At 20.5% G+C, this 12,530-nt stretch overlaps 2 protein-coding genes across 2 annotated transcripts; both read left to right on the top strand.

Moving 5' to 3' along the window:
• Positions 1-795: 795 nt before the first annotated feature.
• On the top strand, positions 796-9,237 carry PRSY57_0504300 (trafficking protein particle complex subunit 8, putative; the record flags this gene model as incomplete). The annotated part of the gene is made up of 2 exons (XM_012906115.2): positions 796-5,827; positions 6,068-9,237. The coding sequence occupies 2 exons, from the start codon at positions 796-798 to the stop codon at positions 9,235-9,237; spliced, it is 8,202 nt and encodes a 2,733-aa protein (XP_012761569.2).
• A 1,420-nt stretch (positions 9,238-10,657) lies between these two features.
• On the top strand, positions 10,658-12,370 carry PRSY57_0504400 (actin-like protein, putative; the record flags this gene model as incomplete). The annotated part of the gene is made up of 1 exon (XM_012906116.2): positions 10,658-12,370. One exon carries the CDS (start codon positions 10,658-10,660, stop codon positions 12,368-12,370), a length of 1,713 nt encoding a protein of 570 aa, XP_012761570.2.
• Positions 12,371-12,530: the final 160 nt, after the last annotated feature.

Below are 12,530 nucleotides of genomic sequence, written 5' to 3' on the forward strand. Positions count from 1 at the left end.
ATTTAAGAATTATAAGTATGTGTTCTTTTTATTAAATTTTTTTTTCTTTTTTTTTTTTGTGTAATGATAATACGAAATGTCAATATTATTATATCTTCATTGTTTTTATAATATTATTTTCCTTATTGGTGTATCAAAATAAATCAACCATTTATAAACAGTATCACTTGTTTGTATTTTTATTTTTATATTTTTCTCTTTATTAATAATATACATTTGAAATTGTTTTTTTGCTTTCCTTTTTTTTATTATATATAATGAATATATATATAATATATAATATATATTTAATATATATTATTTTTTTTTTAATTCATATGTAATAATATATGTTACATATTATATATATTGTCACACTTTTATTTTGCATGAAAGAAGGGGAAATATGTATATTATAATAATTAGAAATATATATATATATATATATATATATATATGTGTAATATATATTTTTTTTTAATTTTCCTCATTTTTTTGTATACTTTGTTCAGTTGTGCTTAAGTAAATATATATATAATAAAATAGAATTAGCCAAATAATAACATTTTTATATAATAATATATTTATGATTTGTTCATAATTTTTTTTGTTTAAAAAAAAAAAAAAAAAAAAAAAAAATGAAACAGCCAATTTTGAAAATTATCATTACTCGTTCATAACCTTTTTTAATAAACACCTTATAACTTTTTGTGTATAAATAAATAAATATATAAATATATATACATATATATATATATATATATATATATATATATATATATATATTTACAAAAAATTAGTATCCATTTCTCAGAGATGGCTAGTTATATTGAAGAAGAAATTAGAAATATTATAAATGATATTTATCTATCTACCATTTTAATTGATAGTAGTAAAATTGTAAAAAGGGAAATATCATTTTTCCTTGGTATAAGTGTAAATGATTTGTTTCAACCATTTGGTCTTTGTGATTCATTTATAAATGATGACAATGAGAAAATCGACCTGAAATTGAACGCAAGCATAAATATAAATTATTTAAATAAAAATAATACTTTAAATGAAAAGGTACTTGAAAATAAAAATATTAAAATACGATTTATAAATGCAAATGAATATGAAGATGTCAAGTTAGAATATCTTGATAAAATTTTGATTGATACTATTTCATATAATGAGCCAGAATATTCTGATATATATAATGAACAAAATCTTCATGCATATTTTAAAAAAAATGAGAAAGACAACATTTCTTTAAATAAAAAGTACTTTGAATATATATGTGCTAATTCAACTGTACTACATAATGATATCAAAAAAGATATAGTAAAAAATATTGAACAGAATAAAAGAGAGCAATACAAAGAAAATATCGAAAAAAGGAAATATTATCAATATGATAATAATACATGTAATAACAATACATATAATAACAATACATATAATAATAAAAGTGGTAATGTCCTTTCTCAATCTTCTAGTTATGATTATATAACAAATAGAGACGGAAATGATAAGGATGATATAGATAAACAAATATGTAAAAATAGATATATGAATAATAATATCCAAAAATATAATGCATTTTCTTTACCTTGGTTTAATACATATTTTAAAACATCGTGGACCTATACACATTTGTTTAATAATTCGTCATGTACTCCTTTAGGTATTGTTTATATATGTAGTACAAGGGATCATAATGTTATTGATCTATATAAATCAATGATTAAAAATAATATAAAAAGAAATAACGCTTATATGAACGCTAATATACCCAAGTGTATTATTCTTCTTCATATTTCAAATAACCATGATGACGATATAGAAACAGATGTTCAGAAATTATTTGTAAATATACAATCAACTTTTTTAAATTATAAGTGTCATTTGTTAATAATTAAAGCACATCGATTTTTGAAAGCCTATGAAAAATATGAACGTAATGGAAGAAATAAAAACCAGGAAGTCAAAAGAAAAATATATCATCATGATAATATGAAAAATGACATGAGTGAAAATTTGAACAAAAATTCAAAGGATCACTCTTTTGAAAGTGGAACTGATAATAATTTTCAGAGTTCGATTACATATGAATTAAAAAATAATAATTTTTTAAACAATAAATTATATCATGATGAACAAGAAGAATCATATAACCAAAACAAGCATATCACTAATAAAATGGTTTATTCATATAATAATAATAATGATGATAATAATGATGATAATAATGATGATAATAATGATGTTAATAATGATGTTAATAATGATGAAAATAATGATGTTAATAATGATGACAGTTATGATGACAATTATGATAACAATTATGATGAACGAACGATGGGAAAAAAAGAAGAAATCCTGACTTCTTCTGATAAAAATCAGAAAAGAAGAATACATAAAAAAAACAAAAAATATGTCAATCATGTACACCATTTAAATAATATCCAAAAGTTATATATGAATCATTTAAGTATCCATTTTAGCGAATTTTTTTTGGATGATGGTATAAAGGTTGCCAGAAATATTAATGATATTGAAGAAAGTATGAAAATAAAAAAGGATATTTGTACTGATATGAATAGCATTTATGAATATATAATGTCAGATAAAATATTATGTATTAGTAAGAAAATGCCTTTATATATTGATGGAATATATTTTTGTTGTTGTTTAGATTATATTGATATTATATCTCTAAAAATGTTTATTCATAATTTTATAAAAACTTGTGTAATACCATATATTAGTATGTTAACTAATGATATCAATAATTTGATTTTAAGTAATAAAAAAAGTTTAAAAAATCAGTTGAAATTTATGTGGAGAAAAACAAAATTGAACTTCACTTCCTCTGACGCAGCAACATTTGTTGCTGAGCAAACAAGTAACGTTTTAATGAACGTAGCACAAAATGTGTTGGTATCTCCTAGTGATAATAAGAATGATGAGAGTGTAAAGGGAGCTGATGTTTTTGTTGTGGATGACGCGAAGGATGGTTTGGATGAGCGTGATGATCATTTAATTGAAGAAGATGATAAAAAGGATGAAAAATATGAGAAAAATATTCAAAACAACCTTAATGAATCATCCCTTTTTAATGTATCAAATAAGGAATCAGGTTTAAAATTATTTGGTAGAAGAGATTCATCATTTCAATTTTTTAGACGAGTAGCTAGTAATAATTCATCATGTAGTACAAAAAATTTAGTAGAAGGGAAAAATTACCACAAGGAATCCTTAGAATGGTTTTATAAAACATTGAGTGATATTTATTTTATTTTAAATGAATTTGAATTATCATATAACGTTTTAAAAATATGTATAAACGAATTTAAACATGATAAGATGTATTTTTATTTAGGTAGTATATATGAATTGATTAGTTTATGTATTTATCATATGGATAATGTAAATAAAAAAGATTCATTATATTATTTAGATTTGAGTTACCAAATGTATCATAAATGTTATTATTTAAATAATATGTTTATATGTTGTATATTAAATTATTATTTATCACTGATTTATGATGAACATAATGAATCATCATCTATAAATATATTGATAAATGCTAATGTAGATTTTTCTTATGTAGAAGAAAAGTTAGCAACAGAAAATATGAAACTATCAAAATACTTTATTCAAAACAATAACATAAGATCTGGATTGTTACTTGAACAGATTACATATAGTTATAAAAAGGAAAAAATTGATCAGTCGTATAATTTTAACGAGTTCATTAAAAATTTAAATACTTATAATAAGATAATAACGAACATGGTAAATAAAAATGTGCATTATTATTTAACAGACAATATGAAAAAAAACAAAAAAAAAAAAAGGAAAGAACAAATAAATGAAGAAGTAAATACATTAAATAATAAAGATAACAATATTAATCAAATGAAATCTGATGATAATAATAATATAATATCTCTGATGAAGGATAATAAAAATGTAAGTACCAATTTGATGAGTTATGAAAATATGTCTACTATAAGAAATAATAAGGATTTTCATACGAATGATATTTGTAATAATATGGAAAATAATGATAAGAAGAAAGATATAGATATTATACAAACTTATAGTAATAATAAAATAAATAATGAAATAATAATAGATGAAAATAATATAAACGAAAAGTATCCAAATAATAAACAAACAAAAAATAAAAAGGATGATAGACATGAAAATATAAATATAGAGAATATAAATAATAAATTAAGTATAATGGCACAAAATAATAATAATAATAATAATATAATGTTTGTAAAAAATAAAAATTATAAGTATCGAAAATATTTATTTGAAATGACATTAGCTGGTCATACATTTAATAAGTGTGGTTTTAAAAGGTTAGCTTTATTTTGTTATTCAAATGTATTAAAAAAATATGAACAGAAAGTATTTATGAAACATATTTATGAACATTTACATTTTATGATGGCTCGTCAAGCGTTTAGTATTAATTTATATTATGAGGCATTAAATCATTACATATGTATTCTTAATTCCATCACAAGTAATTATGAAAAGTCTTATATCCTAAACAAACAAATAGATATATATACAACATCTGTAGATAAAGAGGTCAATTTTATAAGGGAGTTTGCTTATGTATATAAAATATATGTAGACAAACTTTTAAACAATTTTTTGAAAAGTACTAAAAAGAAACATACCAATAGTGATAATAGTGATGGTCAAATAAATAATAATAATAATGATAGTAATAATAGTAATAGCAATAATAATAATAATAATAATAATAATAATAATAATAATAATAATAATAGTAATAGCAATTGTAATAATAATAGTGATGTGCCAAGTCATATGAACAACCCAACAAACAATCATAACGAGTCATCAAGTCAAAACAATAATCAACAGAAAAAAAAAATGAATAGAATAAATTATTTTAGCGATGATAATACAGAAGATATTATAAAACCATTAAATTTAAGAATCCCTTTTATTAATTTAAGGAATTCTGAAAGTTTATTTGTTAATTCTGTATATATTTCCAAAACAAATATATATAATAATGATAAAAATCGTGATATTAATTTTTTTCATATTTATGAAAGTAATATTTATAAAATGAAAAACTATGATACAACTTTGAATGATATGTATCATATTCTGACCAGAAATATATCTCATGTGAGTTCGTCCCTTTTACATGAATTTAATTATATGTACATTATGTATAAAAAGTTCATCAATAATGTATATAATGAGGCAACAGATATAACATATGAAGAATTTGTGGATAGACAAGAAATGGAAAATAATGAAAAAGAGGAGAATTATATAAATAGGAATAATGATAAGAAACACAACTCTTATGATATATATGAAATGAATAATGATTATAATATAAAAAAGGATAGTAAAGAAGAATCTGAAAATACTTTAAGATATATAAAATCATTGAATTTATATACTCCATATATAAATGAAAAGGATAGGAATGAATTTAAGAAATACATAAAAGAGTTGAAAAACAAAATGATAAATTGTTTAGAGATTACTAATAATACACAAATCAAAGATATATACCAAAAAAGTATTAATAACGAAGAAATCAAAATAAATACTCAATATATACAATATATATCTAAAGGAGAGTATATATTTGTTTCCTTTCAGTTGATTAATCCTTTATATACAAAGATAGAGTGTCAGGGTACACATATATGTGCTTACTATTACAATCAAGGGGTGAATAAAGATATTTTGGTTGAAAAGAAAATATTTATCTTGGAGCCTCGCCAAGCAAGGATGTGTACGTTATATATAAAGCCTCAAAAGAAAGGATTGCTCTTTATATCGGGTAAAAGAAAAAATATATATGAATAGATATATATAAACATATATATGTGTGAATAGATATATATAAATATATATATATGTGTGAATAGATATATATAAATATATTTATATATATATATATATATATATATATGTGTGAATAGATATATATAAATATATTTATATATATATATATATATATATATATATATTTATATTTATATTTATATTTATATTTATTTTGTTTGATTTATTTTATTAGGTGTGACGTGGCATCTTTTCGGGCTAGTGAAGATTTACCAAAGCTTCTACATCCATGGGTTTAGAAAAATGCACAAAAAATTTAATAAAATGCATGCACTAAAATATGACGAGATATACAACTGTGAAGATAATATTCAGAAGAAAGAAAATATGAAACTTTTGAAAAAAGAAATGAATAAATATACCTGGTCTAATAATATAGGTATGCTTGAAAAAAAGAGTTTAAAAAAAATGTCCTATTATGATATTGATCAAAGGTTATTATTATATGTTTATGAAAAATGTTATAAGTTTTCTTTTGAGTTTGTGAATATGTATCTAAATAAGAATGAATCGAAGAAACTTATGAAGGGTGAAATAAATGAAGATGAAAACAAAATTACTGTAAATAATTATGAGATAGATATGATAGAACTATTTGAGGGTGAGTATGTTCAAACCATATTTAAGATTACAAACTATTCAGATAGTGATATAAATTACATGGGTTTATGTATAACTCCGTGTAACTTATTTATGTGTTATAGGATAGTGCATAATACAGTTGAGGGGGGACCACAAGAATATGTATTGTGTAATGAAAAAAAGAATTTTGAAAGGATAAACAATAATAATAACAATAATCATGACAATAATAATAAGAATAATAATAACAATACTGATAACAATAATAATAACAATAATAATGACAATAATAATGACAATAATAATGACAATAATAATGACAATAATAATGACAATAATAATGACAATAATAATGACAATAATAATGACAATAATGGTGATAGTCGTTGGGATGGTGAAGAAAAAAAAAATACAATACATAAGGTCAGAATGCAAAAAGAACTTTCTATTCATAATGAACTCTATAGGAACGAAAATGTTGATAAAGATATAAATGTGTTTAAACAAAAATTTAAACATAAAAATATTCAACACATAATAATTAATGGTGATATAAAAAAAGAAGATACCTTTTCTTTATATTTCCAAGTTAATACAACATATGCAGGTTTACATAAATGTATGATAACTATGTTTTGTAAAAAAAACGATGAACAAATGAACAAAGAAAATAAGAATTCTTCGAATTATTTAGATATCCTTAGTGAGAAAAAAGAAGGATGTTATCTTTTTATGAGATTAATGAATATAATCCCTTTAATAAGATTAAAAATATATTCACCATTAAGTATTATTCATAATGATAAATATAATTATATATATTTGTCTTTTAAAAATATATGTAAGAGAGATATATATATTAGGAATATATATCTACATTATGTGTTAAATGAGAAATTGTTAAATATGTATGTAAAAACAAATGAAGAAGAAAAAAAAAAAAAAAAAAAAAAAAAAGAAGATGTACATATTTTTGAATGTATATGTAAAAAGGATGATGAACATGATGGTGATGATAGTAGTAGTAGTATCATGTGTTATTATTATAATAGGAAATTATATAATTTTTATTTCCAAAATAATAATTCTTTATATATAAAGAAAAATGCAAAATCAACATATCTATTTTATACACAAAGATTTGATTTACAAAATATGTGTACGTGTTATCTATTCCTTGAATGGTCATTGAAAGAAGATGAAAATATAAGAAGTGGGATTTTACAGAAAGACATGAAGTTTTCTAATGATATAATAAAATTTTCTATGGAAAATATAGAAACGGATATATATATGAATAATGAAAAAGAAAAAAAAGTACAAATTTGTATAAATATACAAAATAATACAGATATAGATTTAAAGGAATGTTATATACATGCCGATGAAATTGATGCAATGCATACATTGTCTTTTATAGAAAATCGGATCGACGATAATAATGAATTGGTGAATTTATCTATATTAAATACACACGAGCAAGAAGATAGTAATATATCCATAAAAGATGCATATGATGTATGTGATGTATGTGATGATAATATGAATCAGTCTTTTACAAGAAATGTAACAATATATAAAGATAATACAAATTATAATGATACCCATATAATTTATGGTAAGAACAATGTTACACCTTATAATGAGGAATCCATACAATATAATGATATGTTAAAAAGAGATCATATTATATATAATCAAAATGAAAAAAATAAGGATATATTATTTTTTCCTGATAATCCGAAGGAAATAATAAAAAATAATACATACCTTTATAACCATGATGTTATAAAGGATATATATACAGATGAACAAAACCAACATGAAGATAATAAAACAACAAATATTTCTTCCTTCTCATATAATAAAAAAATCAAAGATGATATATATCATATACAAAGGAATATTACGCAACAAATTGATTTGTTTAATTATAATTTTATAACAGCTAGATTTAGATATAAAAAGAATTTTGAAATATCCATGTTACAAAAAAGTTTTATATCATCAAATAATAGAAGTAGTACATTATTAAAAAATAGTGACATGTTAGTACCAAATAATAGCAACTTGTTTTTTTTTGGAAAGGATAAGATCTTTATACATGGTGATGATATGTTTTCATCTTGGGATAAAATTCCAATACTCAAAAGAAATTCGTCGAAAGAAAAGAATAAACATGATCAATTAATTAACGATTCGTTTATACAAAATAATAGATCATTTGATGACACATTTTTTAAAGAAAAACGAAAGAAAAAAAAAATCTATAATGTTATAAAATATAATACGTATTATACACATAATTATGATGATACCAATTCTTTAATACCAATAATGAGAAGCAACAAAGGGTATAAAGATACACAACAACAAGAAGGAATAGACCAAGAGAACGAAAAGGAAGAAGAAAAAGAAGAAAAAGAAGAAATACAAGATATCCAAATGGAAAACAAAAGGGGGAAGGAAAAGCAAAAGGATAAGACAAAAGTAATGATGGAAACAGGAAATTATCGAAACATGTATAATAAGCAATTATTTATGAACAAATATGTTACATTAAATGGATATATATACACTGGATTAGTTCAAAGATATATAAAAAGATTAAAAAAATATCAAAAGAAAAAATTATATTTTAATCTCATTTTTACACAAGAAGGGATATATAACATAAATAAATTCCATGTCATCTTTAAATTAAATGATAAACTATTTATATTTAAGCCCCTGAATAATATCATCCTGCAGGTACATAAATGATTAGTTAACACAAGAGATATATAAAATATATATATATATATATATATATATATATAATATATATATAATATATTTTTTTTTTTTAACGGATATATATTTTATATATTTTTTCTTATTTTTATCAAAAGAGATAAAAGGAAAAATATGTACCATTTTATTTTATTTTATTTTATCTTATTTTATTTTTTTTAAAGTATTTCACAAAATGGGTAAAATTTTGTGTACCCATCATAAATATAAAATATTATATATATATATATATATATATATATATATAATATTTTAATTATATTTAACATTAAACATTAAATTTTTAATATAATATATTTTATTAAAGTAAAAAATTGATTTAATATAAAACACTATATAATATATTATATATATATATATATATATATATTATATATATATTATATTTTTTTGTTTTATTCTTCTATATCGAATATGTAAATATATTATATATATATATATATATATATATATATATATTGTATTATTTATATATAATATATATTCTATACGTAAATTTTTTATGAATATATGGTTTTCCTTTCTTTTTTTTTTTCAAGTAGTAAAAAATAGGAAATTCCCCTATTTTTTTCACAATTAACATTTTATATAAGATTTAAAATTTTGATATGTTGCAAACAACAAAAGAACACAAAAATAAAATATAATATATAATAATATATACATTTATAACTTTATGTAAAAAAAAAAAAAAAAAAAAATTCTTTAATATTTAGGGAGTATTACATAATTAATTTTTAAGTAAATTACTCATACTTTTTTCATAAAAAAAAAATAAAAAATGTACATAATTATTTTGAACCGAATGTTAATTTGAAAAAGTAAAAATTTCTAAAGTGTAAAATAAGTAACAGACTTTTTACAACAAAATATGTAAATCTACTATTTTTTAATTGTCACTTTTTTTTTTTTTTTTTTTTTTTGCTGATATTATAATAATATTGGTATAATAATGAAGGGATTTTTCAAAAAAAATGTCTACGTAAAATAACAAGATGAAGAAGTTTCAGCAATTTTGTTAATTATAAAAATGTATATATGTACTTATATATATATATAATATAATATGATCGTGTAAATAATTTGAAGAATGTGTTAAAAAAATTTTTTTTTTCCTTCCCATACACGTTTCATTAAACATATAAATATATATATATATATATATATGTATATATTATATTATATTTTTTTTGTTTTAATTCTCCTCATTTTAATATAATTTGATATGATTATTTTTATTTGTATATTTGATATCCCCGCCTTGTATATTATAAAGCATATATAATATTTAAAAATATATTATATATATATATATATATATATTTTTGTTGTGTGAAAGGAGTGAATATATTTAATCCATTTTATTATTATATACATATTAAATCTATAAATGGATACATACAACGACATATTAAGTATTGTTATCGATTTAGGATTTGAAAATACAAAAGTTGGTTATGCGGGAGATGAGAATCCTACAAATGTGTTTAGTTCAAATGTTGGCATGCCCTTAGATTTAGATAGAAAAATAAAAGAGGAAGTGTATAAAAAGTGTTTATGTACAAAAGACGAATTTTATCAACATAATTTAATTTATCCTTTATTTTATCTAGAAGGTTTAGAAAACACTTGTATAAAACCTTGTTTATATCTTGATAATAAGAATAATTTTAATATTAATGAAGATGTATTTGAAAAAATTTTTTGCATGAATGTTAGAGGGGATAGGTACGTTACCAATTTATTTGAAAGAAGGGTAAAAAATTTTGTAGGTAATAAGTTGTATAAGCAAACAAGTCTAGGAAGTGAATTTGTTGATAATGAGGACTATGGTGAGATTACAAATGATGATAATAATAATGATAATGATAATAATAATAATAATAATAATAATAATAATGATGATAATAATAATAATAATGATAATATAAAGGTTAATCATAATAATATAAATAATAATGATAGTAATAATCCCGATTGTACACATGATGATCATTTAAGTCCTCTTCAATTATGGGGAATTGAAAATAACCATTTTGATTTGGACACGATAGAAAATAACATGGTGGATGTTAATAATATAAAAAATATGTTAAATAAATATAATAACATTAGTTGTGGATTTAATGAAAATATCGAATTTTTTTCTTATTTATTCTCTATACCTAATATGAGAAATAAAGAAATAAAAGTAAAAGTAGCTGAATTATTATTTGAAAAATATAAAGTACCCGCTATTTATTTTAATCCCAAAGCTATATTAAGTGGTTTTTCTTATAATAAAAATGTTTGCTCTGTTGTTGATGTTGGATCTTGTTATACAGATTTTTCATTATGTAACGACGGAACCATCGATAATAAAAATTATAAAATTTATAATATAGGAGGAAATACTATAGATTATTTTTTAGAAGAATTATTAGGAAAATATAATACACAATATTGTTGTCCATATTATGAACATTATAAAAATTATAACAAAGAAAATATTCATCCAGATTATCATAATATAGCAAAATATCTCCCATTAAAAGACTTAAAAATTTATTTATGTGAAGTAGCAGATAATGAAAAAAAAATTTATGATGCAAAAAATATGAATTTTAATGAAAATATAGGTATTTATATTTTGCCTGATGGACAAAATATTAATATTACTAAATTTAATAATATAGCTCCTGAAATATTTTTCACACCATCCTTGTTACAAAATTCAAATAAATTAAATCATCATTTAAATAATTTATTTACAAAAGAAGACAATTTTCAAGGCACCCCACAAACCTTGTTTCATTTATTAAAAAATTTAAATTCAATAAAATATAGAGATGGTTTAATAAACAATGTTATTATAACTGGATCATCTACTTTATTAAATAACTTTAATCAACGATTTGAAAAAGAATTTAATGAACTTAATATAAATCAAAATAATACGAACCTTCCAAATGTTCATATTTTAAATTCGGGAAAATCTGATAAACAATATTCTTCTTGGAAAGGTGGAAGTATTCTTGCTTCTTTCAAAAATTTTAATTCTTTTTTTGTAACTCGCAAGGAATATCAGGAGTATGGTTATGAAATTATTAATAGAAAGTGCTGATACATTTTTAAGCAAAAAACATTCATCATCTTATAATATAATATATAATATAATATTATATTATATGTGTATAATATATTTAATGTTATATTGATATTTATGTATATATGAATTTTACCTAGCTTTTTTTTTTTTTTTTTTTTTTTTTTTTTTTAAAAAA

Source organism: Plasmodium reichenowi, chromosome 5 (genome assembly GCF_001601855.1).
Source record: "Plasmodium reichenowi strain SY57 chromosome 5, whole genome shotgun sequence".
In the NCBI taxonomy this organism is placed as follows: domain Eukaryota; phylum Apicomplexa; class Aconoidasida; order Haemosporida; family Plasmodiidae; genus Plasmodium; species Plasmodium reichenowi.